This window comes from Ranitomeya imitator, chromosome 2, assembly GCF_032444005.1.
Source record: "Ranitomeya imitator isolate aRanImi1 chromosome 2, aRanImi1.pri, whole genome shotgun sequence".
Taxonomy (NCBI): domain Eukaryota; kingdom Metazoa; phylum Chordata; class Amphibia; order Anura; family Dendrobatidae; genus Ranitomeya; species Ranitomeya imitator.
In genome coordinates, this window is record NC_091283.1 from 604,565,919 (window position 1) to 604,586,597 (window position 20,679).

General features: G+C 44.9%; 1 protein-coding gene across 3 annotated transcripts in view; it reads left to right on the forward strand.

Moving 5' to 3' along the window:
* Positions 1-20,367, forward strand: part of SLC26A11 (solute carrier family 26 member 11) — a 68,681-nt gene extending 48,314 nt beyond the window's left edge. For 2 of the 3 annotated variants that reach the window (XM_069752433.1, XM_069752434.1), the window contains exons 14-17: positions 281-380; positions 11,882-12,015; positions 12,109-12,178; positions 19,905-20,367. In XM_069752433.1, coding sequence (XP_069608534.1) covers positions 281-380; positions 11,882-12,015; positions 12,109-12,178; positions 19,905-19,960 — 360 coding nt within the window. In that variant the 3' untranslated portion in view covers positions 19,961-20,367. The remainder of the gene's footprint in view (positions 1-280; positions 381-11,881; positions 12,016-12,108; positions 12,179-19,904) is intronic. The other variant, XM_069752432.1, reaches the window with a different exon arrangement.
* Positions 20,368-20,679: the final 312 nt, after the last annotated feature.

A 20,679-nucleotide genomic window follows, 5' to 3' on the forward strand; every position in this document is an offset into this window, starting at 1 on the left:
GCATTCATTTGATAGGAACATTAATTTTTTGCTTTGTTGTCATACCTAGCCATGACAACTGTATTGGAATCAGTCCTGTCCCCATATGTTCTTCACATAACCAGCACAATTTTCTATTCCTTAGAAGGAAGTAATGAATGTTTCTATTATAGGACTTCAAGCAGAGATCTGGAAGATCTGGAACCTAAGCATGAATGAAAAAAAAAGTCCATCGCAATAGTTTGCTGAAAGTGGAATACCTCTTTAGAAATGTTTCTCACTGTGCTTTTTCCTTTCCTAGGTTATCGATCCAAATGGCCTAACTCTAATGATCATGAGTGGTCTTAGTTTTCCAGCTGTGGAATATTTGAGAGACACGATTCACGATAAAGCATGTACAGGTAAATGAAGTTAGTTCATGTAGCGTTTTTATTGGGTCAACTCTATGGAAGTGTTATTTGGCCAATTTTGGGCATCAGTGAGAACTCCAATGACGCATTATGACAGTACACCATAATGTCAATAATCTGAAGCTCTCACTATCTCATTTAGGACGTCTGATGACTGCCCTCACATTCATGATTTCATGTCTGGATCAGCGATGAGCCTTTTATCTGCGCTATGTCGCTTCTCCTCGAATGAACCCTCTCCTGACCATAATATGGTCAACGTCAACCTCTTAAAACCTATATACGCATGGCACAAACCATCCCCCTACCAAGAATTTACTGTCTCTTGTCTCTACATGCCACTATTTGTTTTTCTTTAGGCGCCCCACTACATCTGGTGGCGTTGCTGTCATTTCCAACCTTTTCGTGACATTTGTGTTTAACCACTTTGTCTGTCTAGCAACGCTGGAAAGGTTATTCCTTGTCACTAGTGGATATTGAAGGGGTTGTCCACTGCTTGGACATCCCATTGCTAAACACTATATTCCTCCATGTAAAATAAAAATAACAGCTACTACTCTCCCATACCGGAGCTGTTTCAGAAATGTTGGTGCCTGGTCTCTGAAGGCTTGAGTGACCTTGGCTGCAGTGCCCATGTGGCATAACAATCAGCAGCCAATAATGGGTTGAATTTATCACACGTCCTGTGGATGTCCAGGGTTCATCTGAATGAAGTGTTAGTGAGCAAATCCCATTTGCAATTGTTGATTGGTTGCGGTGTTCACATAGCGGCGTAACAATGTCACACAAGCTCTCGCAGACCCAGGGCCCACAGCATTGGAAAGACATTAGTGTGGGAGATAAGTAGTGACATGGATGGATTTAATTTATGTTCTCGATGATTTTACTACCTTTTTATTTTTAAATTAAAACGGTTCCTGTCGTCTTCTGCTTAACCATTGTGCCACCTTAATTCTTTTTTTTTTTTTCATCATGTGATCTCTGCAGACAATGTATGGGCCCAGATGTCTTATGTCGACTCTATCTGCGTGCTTTTTGTACAAATTTTTGACACTTAGATTGGTTTAACCTTTATTTCTCTATCGCTTCATTGGGGGACACAGGAACCATGGGTGTATGCTACTGCCACTAGGAGGCTGACACTATGCACAAAAAGAGTTAGCTCCTCCTCTGCAGTGTACACCCCACCGACTGGCATTCTGAAACTCTGTTTAGCTTAGTCAGTAGGAGGTGGACACGGGTCTTTTGTTAGACCCATATCTACCTCAATGTGCGTCTTTTCTTTTCAGGTACCGGAGGGATACAGTGTGAACAGTCACTACTGTACTCCCACAAAGAGACTATGAGTACGGCGTGTACTGCCACCCCGTATACTCATAAAGTCTACTCGGCAGGACCCCAGGCCCTAACACAAAAGCGTGTTGAGGTGATCCAGACCCGGTCCTGCCTCCGCCACTCCCCCATACTCCGGCGGGCACCAGCTACAAATTTAGGTCCCGGCTTTTCCCAGGCCTAGCTGCAGCATTGGCTCCGCCCCCTTTATCCTGCTCTTCGGGGGCGGGCTTTTCTCCCGCCCGTCTCTTAGCTCCTTCCTGTCGGCGGTTAGCTCCGCCCCCATCCGGAGCCTGCTTTCTCCCTGTCACAGCGTTGTGGTGCCGCCCCCCTCCTCTTCCTGTTTTCAAGAGTGGGCTTTTCAGCACGCTTTGTCCCCCTCATGACTGGGCATTCCTGGAGCCGGATAGTGCCTCCTTCTGAAGACCCTCTTCCTGCAAGCAGGACTGCACAGTACTGTGAGTAGCCCTGCTCTGCCTCTCTGTCCCCTAACCTATGGGCATCACTTAGTGGGTCTGCTCACCATGTCTAACTCTAAGGGAGGTTGTTTTCGTCCCCCTGCTTCCTCTTCTACTTCCTCTGCCTTAGTCAAACACTTCGTCTGTTCGTCTTGTAACGGCAGGCTTCCCTCAGGTCAGTCCTCTCCCCTCTGTCAGGTCTGCAGCAACCCCACTGTGCCCACCGCCCAGGATCCCCCTGCTGCTCCACTTCAGAGTGATGCCTCTACCCCAGGTTGGGCTTCCTCTCTGTCACAATCGGTAGCGGATCTGACAAGGGTGTCTCAGACCCTGGTGTCTGTACTTGATCGGTTGCCCCTGCAGATTCCCGTAGTAGCCAGCGGGTCGCAGGAAGCTCCGTCCGAGCCTTCCAATTTAGGCAGCAAGCGCTTCAGACAGGAACGCCAGTCGGAGTCCTCTTCCCTTTCCATCTCGCCCCTCATCTGTGGTCTGCTTCTTCCCGGTCTTCCTCCCCCGAGTCAGGCGAAGCGTTCTCAGATGCGCCTTCGGAGGATGTTTTGGAACTGGATTTGAACCAAATCGCTAGCATGAGGGATATGGTTCAGAGCCTCATTGGAGTGATCAGTCAGACTTGTGGCATCAAAATTCCTCTACGAAACACGCAGATCAGGCGGTTTCGTTTAGACGGTCTAAACCACCTTCCCAAGGTTTTCGCTCCTCATCCTGAATTCGAGGAGCTTCTGGCCAGAGAAAGAGAGAATCCGACCAGACGCTTTCAAAGAGGGAAATGTCTTGGCGTGCTATATCCTTTTTCTCCAGAGCTCACCGCCAACTGGACAGCATCTCCCTCCGTGGACCCGCCAGTCTCCAGACTATCCACCAACACGGTCCTCCCGCTCTCTGGTGGAGCATCCCTAATTCTAATGATAGAATTTTAGAATCCTTTGCTAAGTCAGCCTTTGAAGCGGCTGCGTCCACTCTTTGTCCGGCCTTTGCTTCCACTTTAGCCAAATGGGCCAAACAACTCCCTCGGGGCATTCTGGCTGAGATCTTTCCAACCAGATTTCTCACGCAGGAGAGTATTTGGTTTCCGCCTCCCTGGATGCCGCTTCTTGTGCAGCTCAGGCGTTCAGTAATGTCGTTGCCATCCGTCGGACTGTTTGGCTCAAGGCCTGGCAGGCGGACTTATCCTCAAAAAAGTCCCTTACTAACCTGCCTTTTTAGGGATCGTGTCTCTTCGGTTCCAACCTGGTCGAAATTATTAAGGACGCCACTGTGGGCACAAGTTCCCTGCTTCCCCAGTCTAAACCTCACCGGCCTCTCCCAAAGTGACAGTTTCGGTCCTTTCGCCCGTTTCGTCGTTTTGCGACGTCGGATACCTTTACCCAACAATAGAGGCCACAGGCACGCCAAGATAGGATGGTGGTGTCCTTTAGGCCTACCCCTTCCTGGCGTTCCCGCTACTCCCAAGGTAGATCCACCAGGCCTAGACCTGGAAGGTCTACCTCGGCATGACTCTCGACGAGACCCCAGAGCATCTCCCACACTGGGCGGCCGTCTCCTTTTCTTCAGAGTTGTTTGGCTCACCTCAGTGGTCAGGGAAGTTGTATCCTCAGGATACAAAATAGAATTCTTTTCTCGGCCCCGAGATTGATTCTTCAAATCCCTTCCTCCAAGAGACCCAGCTCTGGTCCCGGGTTACTTTGCGTCCATCGCCTCCCTTCTTGATTCGGGGGTAATTGTTCCAATTCCAGAGGGAGAACGTTTCACAGGTTTCTATTCGAACCTGTTTGTGGTGCCGAAAAAAGACGGCAAGGTTCGTCCCATTTTGGACCTCAAGTTACTGAACAAAAGGGTTAGTCTCCGACATTTCAGGATGGAATCCCTTAGTTCAGTAATCGCTTCAATGGAGGCACAGGAATTTCTGTGCTCCATAGACATACAGAACGCCTACCTTCATGTCCCTATATTTCCGGGACATCACAAATTCCTGCGTTTCGCAGTACATCAGGAGCATTTCCAGTTTGTCGCCCTACCATTCGGTCTCGCAACCGCTCCCAGGGTTTTCACAAAGATCATGGCAGCGTTGACAGCCATTTTGAGGATCAGAGGCCTGGTGCTCTTTCTGTACCTCAACGACATTCTCATCAAGACTCCGTCCTTTTCTCAGGCTCACGAAAGTCTGACCATCGTCCTCGACACCCTATCACGTTTCGGGTGGCTTGTGAACAGGAAGAAGTCCTGCCTCGTTCCTTTCCAGTGCATCGTATTTCAAAGCATGCTCTTCGACACCCATCAGACAAGAGTCTTCCTTCCCGAAGAGAAGAGAACCATTCTCCGTTGGGAAGTTTGCTTGCTCCAGGGCCCTCGGCTTCCATCCTTCCGATCGGCCATGAAGGTTCTGGGGAGGATGGTTGCAACGTTGGAAGCGATTCCCTTCACCCAATTTCACTCAAGACCTCTTCAGCAGGCAATTCTTTTACAGTGGGACAAATCTGTCTTTTCTCTGGATCGTCCGATTTGGCTTTCATCCCGGGTCAAACGGTCCCTCAATTGGTGGCTGACGTCACCTCTCATCTCCCAAGGCAGGTCCTTCCTTCCAGTTGACTGGCAGGTGGTGACGACGGACACCAGCCTCCTCGGCTGGGGTGCGGTGTTTTGTCACCTGACTGTTCAGGGTCCTTGACGCGCAGGAGTCCTCTCTGCCTATACACGTCCTCGAGATACGGGCCACCTTTCTGTCCCTTCACTGGGAAATGATTCTCAGGGGTCTGGCAACCCGAATTCAGACAGACAATGCCCCAGCAGTGGCATATGTCAACCATCAGGGGGTCTTGGAGTGCCTTGGCCGAGGTATCCATGATCCTCCTTTGGGCAGAGGCAATGGTTCCGGTGATATCCCCGGCGTGGACAATTGGGCCGCCGATTTTCTCAGCCGCAAGGGCTTCGCGGCAGGAGAATGACCCTTGCAGCAGGAGATGTTCCATCAGATTTGCCTTCTATGGGGGACTCCAGATGTGGACCTCATGGCGTCCCGACTGAACAGATAGGTCCCTTGGTTCATCTCCAGGTCCTGTGATCCTCTCACGGTGGGCGCCGATGCTCTGGCCCTTCCTTGGTCGCAGTTCGTGCTCCCCTATCGAAAGGGGTGCCGGTTATTCTTATTGCACCAGATTGGCCCAGAAGATCTTGGTTTGCGGAGATCGTCAACCTTCTCGCGGACGCTCCCTGGCGGCTTCTAGACAGACCTGATCTGTTGTCTCAGGGCCCGATCTGCCACCCGAATACTCGGCCGCTCAGTTTGACGGCGTGGCTGTTGAGACCGCGGTTCTAAAAGCGTCCAGCTTTTCAGATCGGGTGATTCACACTATGATCCAGGCTAGGAAGCCGTCATCCTCCAGGATCTACTATCGAACCTGGAGGGCCTATCTCCATTGGTGCGAGTCCAATAACGTCTCACCTATGTCCTTTTCTCTTCCTTCTATCTTGGCTTTTCTCCAGGCAGGACTGGATGCAGGTCTTGCCCTTAGTTCCCTAAAGGGTCAGGTTTCAGCGCTTTCCATCCTTTTCCAGAGGACGTTATCATCCCAACCGCAGGTCAAGACCTTCCTTCAGGGAGTAGCACATGCTGTTACTCCGTACAGGGCTCCTGTGGATTCATGAGATCTCAATCTTGTTCTAGAGGAGTTCCCCCTTTGAGCCTCTCAGGGAGGTTTCCCTGTCAATTCTTTCTTGGATGATGGCCTTTCTTGTGGCCATCACCTCTATCCGTCGCGTTTTGGAGTTGGCAGACCTTTCCTGTCGACCTCCTTTCTTGGTTATCCACCAGGACAAGGTGGTCCTGAGGCCTCCACCTTCTTTCCTTCCGAAGGTAGTATCCACCTTCCACCTCAATGAGGACATCGTCCTACCTTCTTTTTGCCCAGCTCCGACTTATCCTCTGGAGCGTTCTTTGAACAAGCTAGACCTTGTCAGGGCGGTGAGGATCTACCTGGCTGGAACGGCCTCTTTGCGGAAGACGGACTCTCTTTTCATCATTCTTGATGGCATGTGTAGAGGGCCTGCCGGCTTCCAAGGCGACTATTGCTCGATGGATCAGAATGGCAATTTTGGAGGCTTACCGGGTCAAGAACAGAGTGCCCCCCTTGGGGTTAAGGCTCACTCTACCCGGGCAGTTGGCACCACCTGGGCGGTGCACCACAGGGCTTCTGCCCTACAGCCAAATTTTACAAGGTCCATACCTACACTTCAAAAACCTGACCGGCACATCCAAACATAGACTAAGTGTGAACAGGTGCTGAACCTAGAGTCGCCAACTCATATATAGTTAAGTAAATAAGGCAGCACACTGCAGCGCTAAAACATGTAAACTTGAAAACACAAAATTTGAACTGCATTACTGCACTAGAAATATGAAAAATGAGAGCTTTTAGCGCATAAAAATGGCCAATTTTATGTGTACCTGGTAGCCCCTTTACGGCATCTCTCTTATACCAGGTCCTAAAACTTGCCTTACCTCGCTGAGAATAAACGTGTCCATCTGAATGGGTACATGTGAAACCTCTTCTTAGACTAAAATTCTCTCTCTCTGTGGAGGGGTATTGGACCTGCTGTAATTAAAACACCTGAAGCTAGGAGGCGGAGTGCACGATCAGAAGGCTAAAGAATACATTTCAAAAACCTGACCGGCACATCCAAACATAGACTAAGTGTGAACAGGTGCTGAACCTAGAGTCGCCAACTCGTATATAGTTAAGTAAATAAGGCTTAGAATTTTAGTCTAAGAAGAGGTTTCACATGTACCCATTCAGATGGAGACGTTTATTCTCAGTGAGGTAAGGCAAGTTTTAGGACCTGGTATAAGAGAGATGCCGTAAAGGGGCTACCAGGTACACATAAAATTGGCCATTTTTATGCGCTAAAAGCTCTCATTTTTCATATTTCTAGTGCAGTAATGCAGTTCAAATTTCGTGTTTTCAAGTTTACATGTTTTAGCGCTGCAGCATACCTACACTTCGGCGGATGCCAGCCTAGGCCGAAGGATCATGCAGGCGGCAGTGGTGAGTCCTCTTACCTGATGGAAGTATGTTATTCCCTCCCCAGGGACTGCTTTGGGACATCCCATGGTTCTCGTGTCCCCCAATGAAGCTATAGAGAAAACAGGATTTTTGGTTGCTTACCGTAAAATCTGTTTCTCGGAGCCTTCATTGGGGGACACAGCGCCCTCCCATGTTGTTCAGTTCCTTGGTGTTCTGTTTAGGTTTGGTTCTTTTATGTTCCATGTTACCAGTTCAAATATCTGTTTGTGTTCTTTCGGCTTTATTGTTTTTCTCATACTGCTTTCTCACTAACTGAGTTTCAGAATGCTAGTTGGTGGGGTGTACACTGCAGAGGAGGAGCTAAGTTTTTTATTTGCATAGTGTCAGCCTCATAGTGGCAGCAGCACTGTGTCCCCCAATGAAGGCTCCGAGAAACAGATTTTACGGTAAGCAACCAAAAATCCTGTTTTCATATGTAAAACCCTAGTTTTACCCTTTCGTTAACCCTAACATGGGTGTGTCTAAAACTGAAAGCTTATAGTAATAAATCACTTGGCACTCAAATGGTTTCTTTCAGATGAAAAAGTGAACATCCCATTTATTTGTGCATCCAGTTCAAAGATTATTTAAACGTTTTCGGTTGAATCACAAGACCTTCATCAGAAATATCTTTAACAAAACTGGAAGCATAGGACAATGGGGTATATGAGCCTAGGCAACCCGGGATGGAAAGCGCACCTGGAACGTCTCACGGATCCTGAAGGGAGAAGGAGGGCGTGTATCCGCCGCTGCATATGGCGCTCATAGACGTCCGGTCCGTCGCGCTGTGTGGAGTAGTCCCGGGGGCCGCTCGAGTCTATTACTATTACTATTGGATTGGATTGACGGGTTTGAAACCTGACTTGGGCACCACACAGGATCCTTGAGTGCCGTGTGTTTTGTCTTTAAAACTGAAAGCTTGTGATGCCCATTGTGGACAGGGACTGATGTCAGTTACCAGTCATATTCTGCTTAGGAGACAAGGCTACAATATCTTTCTGTGAGCACTTCTACATGTATGTAGTAGAAAAAAGTTATTAAAGAATTATAGAATGTTAGATTTGGAAGGGACCTCAATGATCATTGTGTTCAACCCTCTTCTCCATGCAGCAAAGGATTCAATAAACCATCTAAGACATACAGTGGGGCAAAAAAGTATTTAGTCAGTCAGCAATAGTGCAAGTTCCACCACTTAAAAAGAAGAGAGGCGTCTGTAATTTACATCATAGGTAGACCTCAACTATGGGAGACAAACTGAGAAAAAAAAATCCAGAAAATCACATTGTCTGTTTTTTTAACAATTTATTTGCATATTATGGTGGAAAATAAGTATTTGGTCAGAAACAAAATTTCATCTCAATACTTTGTAATATATCCTTTGTTGGCAATGACAGAGGTCAAACGTTTTCTGTAAGTCTTCACAAGGTTGCCACACACTGTTGTGTTGTTGGCAACACGGACTTTCAACTCCCTCCAAAGGTTTTCTATAGGGTTGAGATCTGGAGACTGGCTAGGCCACTCCAGGACCTTGAAATGCTTCTTACGAAGCCACTCCTTCGTTGCCCTGGCGGTGTGCTTTGGATCATTGTCATGTTGAAAGACCCAGCCACGTTTCATCTTCAATGCGCTTGCTGATGGAAGGTGGTTTGCACTCAAAATCTCACGATACATGGCCCCATTCATTCTTTCATGTACCCGGATCAGTCGTCCTGGCCCCTTTGCAGAGAAACAGCCCCAAAGCATGATGTTTCCACCACCATGCTTTACAGTAGGTATGGTGTTTGATGGATGCAACTCAGTATTCTTTTTCCTCCAAACACGACAAGTTGTGTTTCTACCAAACCGTTCCAGTTTGGTTTCATCAGACCATAGGACATTCTCCCACAACTCCTCTGGATCATCCAAATGCTCTCTAGCAAACTTCAGACGGGCCCGGACATGTACTGGCTTAAGCAGTGGGACACGTCTGGCACTGCAGGATCTGAGTCCATGGTGGCGTAGTGTGTTACTTATGGTAGGCCTTGTTACATTGGTCCCAGCTCTCTGCAGTTCATTCACTAGGTCCCCCCGCGTGGTTCTGGGATTTTTGCTCACCGTTCTTGTGATCATTCTGACCCCACGGGGTGGGATTTTGCGTGGAGCCCCAGATCGAGGGAGATTATCAGTGGTCTTGTATGTCTTCCCTTTTCTAATTATTGCTCCCACTGTTGATTTCTTCACTCCAAGCTGGTTGGCTATTGCAGATTCAGTCTTCCCAGCCTGGTGCAGGGCTACAATTTTGTTTCTGGTGTCCTTTGACAGCTCTTTGGTCTTCACCATAGTGGAGTTTGGAGTCAGACTGTTTGAGGGTGTGCACAGGTGTCTTTTTATACTGATAACAAGTTTAAATAGGTGCCATTACTACAGGTAATGAGTGGAGGAAAGAGGAGACTCTTAAAGAAGAAGTTACAGGTCTGTGAGAGCCAGAAATCTTGATTGTTTGTTTCTGACCAAATACTTATTTTCCACCATAATATGCAAATAAATTGTTAAAAAAAACCAGACAATGTGATTTTCTGGATTTTTTTTTTCTCAGTTTGTCTCCCATAGTTGAGGTCTACCTATGATGTAAATTACAGACGCCTCTCATCTTTTTAAGTGGTGGAACTTGCACTATTGCTGACTGACTAAATACTTTTTTGCCCCACTGTATGTCTGTCCAGCCTCTGTTTGAAGTCTTCCATTGAAAGAGAACTCGCCACCTCTCGTGGCAGTCTGTTCCACTCAATGATTACCCTCACTGTCAAAATTTTTTTTTCTTATATTTAATCTGTATCTTCTTCCTTTCAGTTTCATTCCTTTGCTTCACTTGTTTTCATGTAAAAAATAAAATTAGGATGATCCCTGTACACTGTGACATCACTTTAGATATTTGTAGACCGCTATTAAGTTACCTCTTAGCCTTTTTTTTGCAAGCTAAACATTCCAAGATCCTTCATCCCTTTTCTCGTAGGACATACTTTGCAATCCACTCACCATCCTGGTAGCTCTTCTCTGTACTTGCTCCAGTCTTTCAGTGTCTTTTTTTAAAAAGTGGTGCCCAGAATTGAATACAGTATTCCAGATGAGGCCTGACCAAGGGGGATAATTACTTCACGTGATCTAGACTCTATGCTTCTCTTAATACATCCTAGAATCACACTGTTGACTCATATGCAATTTGTGATCTATTAATATAACCAGAGTTTTTTCACACGTACTGTTGCTTGGTTCTATTCCTCCCAGATGTAATTTTCGTTTTTCTTGCCTATTCATTTCTCTTAGTCGCTGCTCATTGTTCTAGCTTATCTAGGTATTCTGAATCCTTTATGTTTATTCTTTAGTTTTAGCTATTCCTTCTAGCTTTGCATTGTCTGCAAATTTGATTAGTTTACCTTCAGTTCCCTTATCTGTATCATTTATAAAAATGTTGAACAACACCTGGGGCCAGGACAGAGCCTTGTGGTACCCCACTTAAAACACTCTTGCAATTGGATGTGCAACCATTTATTACCATTTTTTGAGTACGATCACTGAGCCAGTTATGAATCCACCTACCTGTAGCCTTGTCAATCCCATACTTGGTCATTTACTTTACTGAAGTTGAGCTCTACTATATCTTCTGCATTTCCCTGATCCACCCAGTCAGTGATTCCATCATAGAGGCAAATTAGATTAGTCTGACTCCGGTTAATTACTGTATTCTTATCCAATACTTACATACATGCTGTTTAATAATTTGTTCAAAGATCTTTCCTGGTAAAGAAGTAAGGTTCCCTGGCCTGTAATTTCCTGGCTGCATCTTGTTTCCTTTTTTTGAAGATAGGGACATTTGTCCTTCTCCAATCTTCTGGGATTTCACCTGTCTCCAGGATTTTCAAAGATTCTGAATAGTGGTTCTGTAATTTCCTCTAACTCTTTCAGTACCCTATGATGTAATTCATCTGGACCAGGAGATTTAAATGAATTTAAATTAGCTATGTGTTCCCTCACCATCTCCCTGTTTATGGATAGTGTGGTTTCTTTTATTCGTTTCACGGCACCGTGAAGATCAGTTGATGTTACAAGTGCTTTCTTAGAGAACACAGATGCAAAATAGAAATTTAAAAGTTCGGCCTTCTCAACATCATTTTTGACCAAATCACCCTTTTCATCCTGTAAAAATCCTATACCATCTCTGACTTTTTCTTTTGACATACCCCCAAAATCCTTTCTTACTGCTTTTGCTCTCCCTTGCAAGCCTCACTTCATTACTGGCTTTCGCTCTTGTAAAGCTCGCTCTGCATTCCCCGCAGACAGCATTATATTCTTCTTTAGGTATGCTCTTTCCATTTAATATACATTTTTTGATAAGCCTCCTCAAAATGCCATGCCAGGCATGTCGCTGTCCACAAGGAGAAATGTTACCCCTTAACAAATACCTCAAAAATACTGGACTATTAACTATTGTAAGTCGGTGTGATCCATAACGACTGGTATAAAAGTGATCTGTCTCAGATGACATTGCTCCATTGTGAACATGTTATGACACCAGAGCCTCACATTGATGGTCACTTTTCGTTAGCAAGATGCATTTATTCATTTACATCTTTTTCCCTTTATACAGATTCCTTACCACAGTCAGTAGTCCTGGATTTTACCCATGTAAATGTACTGGATTATACTGTCGTGATTGGACTACGTGAACTACAACAGGAGTTCCAGTCTCAAGGGAGATCTCTGCTATTTTCAGGATTGCAGGTATTTGTAGTGCACTGAAGGAGTTTATTTTTTATTAATAGTTTTAGTATAACTTTGATTATAGTTCTTAGATTTTCCTTTTCTACCTTGTAGCCTGATATCCTTCAAATCTTATTGGCAGCAAGCTTGAAAGATTTTCAACATCCACAGGGCATGACCACAGGTAATGTTTGCTGTAAAGAATGTACTAGAGCCCCGAACTCCTCATTAGCTTCTTTAGATGTTCAGTCATTTTCCTTTTCTTTGGATGGGCTTGGGCACCCGATATCCTTGGTTCTGATTTTTTTACAGAATAGTTCTCTTTAGTTAGGAAAACACCTTTATTGTTTTTCTATCAGGATATATAAAGGCATATGTACATCACAAAGCGATTACCCCCTTCATCCATTGGTCATGCCCTCTCATTTAAAAGACCGGTTATTTATTTGAAAAGCCAAGAGGCACGTGTTGGACAAGGATGTCCCTGGCGATAACAGCTGATCACTGGGCTGGTTTCAGCTTTAACAGTGGGTTGTCTTATTCAGATCTTTGTTCTACGGACCATATGGGACTACATAACGCTCGAAATGTTGCAAATGTTTTGCAATTTTTTAAAGTTTTTACGCCACCTCTTTACAGCTCCGGCAAATTTTTGAAAATTATGTTGTGGCCAAGTGCATCCAACAAATTCATCATAATTTATTCCATGTTTTTCCTGGTGACGCGAAACAGTTAAGATACACCAGATTCATTAAAAAGGCGCATGCTTCTATAACAAAGTTGGCACATCTTATTCTAGGGCTACCTTCATTAAGACTTGCACACAAAATGCCCGTCTTAAAGAATCGGGGTCATTACGATTAGGTTCATGTTTTTGTCCGTAAGGAAAATGACTGAACAACTAGGGCTTTCATGGACGGTGAAGCTACATTGCAGACAAAAGCTGCCATACTTACTAGTACCAGATCACAATACTAATGTACCAAAGGATGCAGCAGACCCCATGATAAAGGGTGAAGCTAGCAAAGGTGCAAAATACTGATGAACAACCACACACAGGTTATTGAGGGATTAGGAACGCCAGTGGTTGGAGGAATTGGGGTCTGTCCCTTTGGGGTGCATTTATAATGCTCGATACCTTACCTAATCTAATAGTATGGCTGTAAACTGCATGGTGCACTACACGTATCTGTCTGACTGGCACTTTATGCAAACGTTATCCACGTACGTGCATTTATAATACTAGGCAATTCCCCCATAGATGGTAGGGGTGTGGGGTCTGCTGCATCCTGTAGTGTATTGTGACCTGATATTGCTAAATGTAACGGCTTTATATTGTGATTTTTTTTTTTTTTTTTGCTTTTTTTTTAAGTGACTTTCTTTTATGAGAGGTTGGTTGGAAATGGCACCACAACTTAAAGGAGTTGTAAACTACTTTGATGACATGACTTTAGAATAGGCCTTTGACATCTAACACCATCACCCTCACCTACTGTATTTTCACCCATCCCTTGTAGATTGTGAGCCTTCGCGGGCAGGGTCCTCATTCCTCCTGTACCAGTTATGACTTGAATTGTTTAAGATTATTGTACTTGTTTTTATGTATACCCCTCCTCACATGTAAAGCGCCATGGAATAAATGGCGCTATAACAATAAATAATAATAATAATCACCATTCGGTTGTTTTCAGCACTGCCAGTGGCCAGATCTACTTAGTGTTGGATCCGTGCTTTTCTGGCTTCATACACTAGAGATCGAGGCTCATCCGATCCTATTGAAGTGAATTAAAAGGTGACCTGCAAGGATGGCCACTACGTAGTGTATGGAGCTTTGCTCTTCTGGCTCTATACGCTGTGTACTTCTGGTGTGGCAAACAGCTAATCGGTGAGTTTTCCAGGTGTCGGACCCCAACCAGTGTTCTATGGATATATTATCACTACCTAATTAGTGGACTATACCCTCTATGTTTGCAAGTTTACCTGAGCTAAGCACAAGTTCTGGAACAATATCCTTTGGACCGAGATGCTGTTCAGTTATTGCACAGCTTATCACCACAATCCTCTCTTAACCAACTGTAAAGCATGGTGGTGGATGACTCATTTAGGCCTGTTTTGCTGCTAAATGACCTATGCAATCAATAAAAAAATGATGAATGCCACTTTAAAATTAGCATATTCTTGAGGAAATACCTGAGCATTTCTCCAGCAAATTATACAGGGCTGAAATTGGGTCTTGCAGCAGAATAATGATCTCAGACGTAGCGTCAAATTCATATCCGAAGTGCTGAAGAAAGAAAATCCAAGTTTTGGCATGACCACATCAAAATCCAGATCTCAAGCCCACGGGCTCTTTCCAAAGCAATGTGAGACTGATGAAATAGATGGGGAGCACACAGTTGGTTGGACTCTACTAAGAAAGATCATCGAGCTGAAGGGTGTGCTTTCTTATTCCATAAAGTCAAAGTAATCACTGCACTCGTATATTATCAAATTGAAACAAGTTTATTGAATTCGTGAAAAGAGGTACTTGGCGAATTGACGTTTCGGCCAACCCGTGGCCTTGTTCACAATATCGCCCGTTATAACTCAGTTGCTTATACAGAAAGGACCCTGTAGGACCGGTGAGTCAGGTGAAGGAATACAGTTGCATAACCAGACTGAAATCATAAAGAACGCTTGCCGGTGCACTGTAGCCGCAGTTCCGGCTGGAAAGAGGCTTGTAGCTGCCCTGCGTGTAATATCAGAGATATAGCTCAGGCTGTGTTCTTCCTGCGTAATCCGGAAGGCCCCAGAGGGAACGAGAAAATATAGTGCTGTGTCGCATATGTATTCAGAGGCATAGATGTACCCAGGGGTATAGTTACGGAGGAGGACACTCTGTGTAGTATGGTATGCTACAGGTGGAGCTGTGGATGGCGTCCGTCTCTGTTGTCCCTTTGACCGCAGGGGGCAAGCGTTGGTGGCGTAGTGGAGGAAGCCGACACAATCCTGTGTCACGGCGGTGAATCAGCTGTAGCAGGGCAGCTACAAGCCTCTTTCCAGCCGGAACTGCGGCTACAGTGCACCGGCAAGCGTTCTTTATGATTTCAGTCTGGTTATGCAACTGTATTCCTTCACCTGACTCACCGGTCATACAGGGTCCTTTCTGTATAAGCAACTGAGTTATAACGGGCGATATTGTGAACAAGGCCACGGGTTGGCCGAAACGTCAATTCGCCAAGTACCTCTCTTCACAAATTCAATAAACTTGTTTCAATTTGATAATATACGAGTGCAGTGATTACTTTGACTTTATGACTTGTGGGATTTAGTATCCCGTTCACTGGCACTGTGAACCCTTTTTCTGATTGAGTGCTAGCTTTCAATACTTTCCACTTTCTTATTCCATGACTGCAGGTAGCAGGCCTTGCAGCAGTGCATTAGGATATAAGTAAACCTTTAGTAACTTCACACTGATCCCACTGGATTTATTTGTCAAAGCTCCTGCAATCTGATTGCGGGATATTTATGTGATCTTTTCACAGCTAATGACCAAGCGAACATAAGAAGCCTCGGCATTTTACCCTTACATGGCAGTGATTTTGTGGATTTAATATTTGCCCATGCAGACACTAAAAGGGCATTTAGTAACCTTTGTACAACAAGAGACCAGCCTTTGCAAAGTTCTGAATTTCTGTAATAATATTCATAAGTTTATTTTGCCACCTCCTCTTCCAAACACTGTTGAACATGTTTCAAAAGGAGAGTTTATTCTCCTTTCATCCTCTGCTCAGTAATATCCGTACACTGCATTCACATAATCTATGAACAGGACTTCTCTTCCCTGAGCTTCTCTGGTCTACAAGTCGGTGTTGAAAGGCAGAAAGTCCCTAACACAGGTTGTTTGAACGCAGTATTTGGTTCTTGCTGAGCAGCAGTTGAAAGGAGCTTCTAAAGGAGCTTGAACTGGAAACTTCAGCAAATTACAAGAGAGGGAAAATAAGGTCATATTACACCCCACCTCCCTACAAAAAAATGTATTTACTCCTTAGGCTTCTTTCACGCTTCTGTCGGTACGGGGCCGTCACGAAGCGTTGGTGCGACGTACCGACGGAAGTGTTTTCTTTCACATTTCCGTCTGCGTTGCCCAGCAGGAAAGATCGTGAGAGCGATATTTCATGCTGGGAATGCGTAGTGTGAAACACTGAATGTGATGTACGAAAAAGTTCCCTTGAACTTTTTCTGAGACGACGGGCCGCCAAAACCCTACGCATCCAGTGCACGACGGACACGACGTGTGGCCATACATCGCGATCCGTCGGCAATACAAGTCTATGGGAAAAAAAAACGCATCCTGCGACGGATCCAAATAAACGGAAATGTGAAAGTGGCCTTAGGAGACCTAGCCAGTATCTCTTCTACCAATTGTAAGTATTAACATTGGGTTCTGGCTACATTGAGACAGAATACTTCTTTCTAAGGACATTACAAGTTCAAAGTACAAACATTATTGCTGCGTCTGGTTAACCCCTTCATGACCCAGCCTGTTTTGACCTTACTGACCAAGCCATTTTTTGCAATTCTGACCACTGTCACTTTATGAGGTAATAACTCGGGAACGCTTCAATGGATCCTAGTTATTCTGAGATTGTTTTTTGTGACATATTGGGCTTCATGTTAGTGGTAAATTTAGGTCGATAATTTTTGCGTTCATTTGTGAAAAAATTGGAAATTTGGTGAAAATTTCGCAATTTTGAATTTTTATGCTGTTAAACCAGAGAGTTATGCGACACAAAATAGTTAATAAATAACATTTCCCACATGTCTACTTTACATCAGCACAATTTTAGAAACAACATAATTTTTTTGTTACGAAGTTATAAGGGTTAAAAGTTGACCAGCGATTTCTCATTTTTACAACAAAATTTACAAAACCATTTTTTTTTTAGGCACCACCTCACATTTGAAGTCAGTTTGAGGGGTCTGTATGGCTGAAAATACCCAAAAGTGACACCATTCTAAATACTGCACCCCTTAAAGGGAACCTGTCACCTGAATTTGGCGGGACAGGTTTGCGGTCATATGGGCGGGGTTTTCGGGTGTTTGATTCACCCTTTCCTTACCCGCTGGCTGCATGCTGGCCGCAATATTGGGTTGAAGTTTATGCTGTGTCCTCCGAAGTACACGCCTGCGCAAGGCAATCCCTTGCGCAAGCGTGTACTTCGGAGGACACAGCATAAACTTCAACCCAATATTGCGGCCAGCATGCAGCCAGCGGGTAAGGAAAGGGTGAATCAAACACCCGAAAACCCCGCCCATATGACCGCAAACCTGTCCCGCCAAATTCAGGTGACAGGTTCCCTTTAAGGTGCTCAAAACCGCATTCAAGAAGTTTATTAACCCTTCAGGTGTTTCACAGCAGCAGAAGCAACATGGAAGAAAAAAAATGAACATTTAACTTTTTAGTCACAAAAATGATCTTTTAGCAACAATGTTTTAGTTTCCCAAGGGTAAAAGGAGAAAGTGGACCCCAAAAATTGTTGTCCAATTTGTCCTGAGTACACTGAAATCCCATATGTGGGGGGAACCACTGTTAGGGCGCACGGCGGGGCTTGGAAGGGAAGGAGCACCATTTGACTTTTTGAATGGAAAATTAGCTCCAATCGTTAGCAGACACCATGTCGCATTTGGAGAGCCCCTGTGTGCCTAAACATTGGAGCACCCCCACAAGTGACCCTATTTTGGAAACTAGACCCCCCAAGGAACTTGTCTAGATGCATATTGAATTCTTGGAACCCCCAGGTGCTTCACAAATTGATCTGTAAAAATGAAAAAGTACTTTTTTTTCACAAAGTTTCTTTTAGCCTCAATTTTTTCATTTTCCCATGGTCAACAGGATAAAATGGATCTTAAAATATGCTGGGCAATTTCTCCTGAGTACACAATGCCTCATATGTGGGGGTAAACCACTGTTTGGGCGCACGGCAAGGCTCGGAAGAGAAGGAGCTCCATTTAACTTTTTGAATGGAAAATAAGCTCCAATCATTAGCAGACACCATGTCGCATTTGGAGAGCCGCTGTGTGCCTAAACATTGGAGCTCCCCCACAAGTGACCCCATTTTGGAAACTAGACCTCTGAAGGAACTAATCTAGATGTGTGGTGACCATTTTCAACCCCCAAGTGCTTCATAGAAGTTTATAACGCAGAGCCGTGAAAATAAAAATTCTTTTTTTTCCTCCAACATTACTTTTTAGCCCGCAATTTTTTATTTTCACAAGGGTAACAGGAGATATTGGACACTAAAAGTTGTTGTCCAGTTTGTCCTGATTACGCCGATACCCCATATGTGGGATAAACCACTGTTTGAGCACACGTCGGGGCTTGGAATGCAGACTTTGATGGAATGGCTTGCAGACGTTATGTCACGTTTGGAGACCCCCTGATGTGCCTAAACAGTGGAAACCCCCCAATTCTAACTAACCCTAACCAAAACACACCCCTAACCCCAACACACCCCTAATCCCCACTCCTAACCCTACCCCTAATCCTAACCTTACCCCTAATCCCAACACTACCCCTAATTTTAGCCCCAACCCTAACCCTAATGGGAAAACTGGCACAGGGGGAGATCAGTGGGGCAAGGGGGAGATCAGCAGGGCAGGAGGAGATCAGCGTTGCAGGGGGGAGATCAGCAGGGCAGGCGGGAGATCAGCGTCACGGGAGGATCAGCGGGGCATTGGGGAAATCAGCATCGCAGGGGGGAGATCGCCGGGGGCAGGAGGGGCTGAGGATATGCAGGAGGAGACGGAGCGGCGGCAACAGCAGCAGTGATCAGAGGGTGATCACTGGCGCAGGGGGGAGAGAGCGGAGGACGGGGGCGTGGAATTGGACGGCAGGGGGTGCAGAGGGGAGACCTTGGCGGCGGTGAGGACGGCGGCAAGGCAATCGAGGTGAGTATGTGGCAGGGCAGCATGTAGGCACCTCGCTGTTCCACGGACACCATGAACCCGGACAGCGAGGTAGCCATCGCTCACTTCGCCCCTCCACATCTGAATGGAGAGATAGCGTCACATGGACGCTAGCTCCAATCAGATCTGGGGATGGTGACAAAAAGGGTCACCAGAGAGATCGTAGCCAAGGGTGGGAAAAGCCACCGCCCCTGGGCTAAAGTGCAAGTCCCCCTGTTCCTGCAGGTCGGGTGAAATTTGAGTTAACCAAATTTCACCCAATCTGCAGGAACGCGATCATTCTGTGACACAGCATATGCGTGACAGGTCGGATTGGCACCGACTTTCATGGCGCATACGCTGTGTCACAGGTCAGGAAGGGGTTAGCTACCTACTGGCATCTAGTCCATGTTTGCAAAGTACATACAATGTTCAAGGTTGGAAATACATAGCAAAAAAAAAAAAAACATTATAGGAAGAACCTTGGTAACTGAGAAATTTTTTTTTTTTTTTGCATTTTGTTTTTATAAGCCCTGCATTTAAAAGTATAAATAAATGGATTATTACTAGTGATGAGCGAATATACTCGTTGCTCTGGTGGTCTCCGAGAATTTGTTAGTGTTCGGAGAATTATTTTTTGTTGCCTCAGCTGCATGACTTACAGCTACTAGCCAGCTTGATTACATGTGGGGATTCCCTAGCAACCAGGCAACCCCCACATGTACTCAGGCTGGCTAATAGCTGTAAATCATGCAGCTGAATAAAAAAAAAAAACAATCTCCGAACACTAACAAATACTTGGAGATCAAACAAGCGTGCTCGGGTAGAACCGAGCAACGAGTATACTCGCTCATCACTAATTTTACTTGTTCTGCATGATTATCTTTTTGACACTCCGTCTGTGCACATGTTAATAATCCACAATTACATCTTTTAATAACACCAAGTTCTACAGATCATGTTTATTTGTCTTACATTCACAGCAAATGATCTATACGACGATGAAAGCATAGAGCCCTTACTCAACAATGCTTCCTAACAAGTGTTTCCCTGGTCATGACGGAAGTGGAGTACACAGTTCGGGGTCTTAATTCTTGGTTATGGTAATTCATTTCCATCCCGTTGAGCTGAAGTATTGAAGAAATGTTGGGAAAAAAGAACAAACGCGGACTGCAGTGAAATGATTGGTGGCCACATGAATGACTTTCTACAGAACTGGGTTCTGAAAAACACAAAGAACATAGAGCCTGATAACTATGTAAATACAGAAATGTGCCATATTGAAAAATTGTCTTAAAGACTTGATCTTGTCACTTTTAAATAAAGTTTTTTTTAATTTTCACAAAAAATGATTTAAATCTAAAGTAACAAACTCCACATAAACATGTCACACTATTACTATAGTTTCAGGAAGTTTTTAATAAATCAATACGGCAGAGAAATATATACTAGAATTTGTAATGTATCTTACCATAGACAAGTGCTACATTATCTTCCTAAGTGCCATTTTTTTCCTTCCATTCACCTCCTAAACTTATCTTTCACTTGAAAACTGGTAAATTAGGACTGCCTGTTCACTGAGGGATTAGATTACAGATTCTTATTAAAGTCTATTGAAAAGGGTGAGAGGAAGGCAGTGAACGAGAGGCAGAACAGGTGCTTTATTTTTTAAACTCAAGTAAATTTGTCTTGATTTTTAAAACATTTTACAGAAAAGAAAAACATGATATCCAAAGCAGTCCATTTAAACCCGAAGTT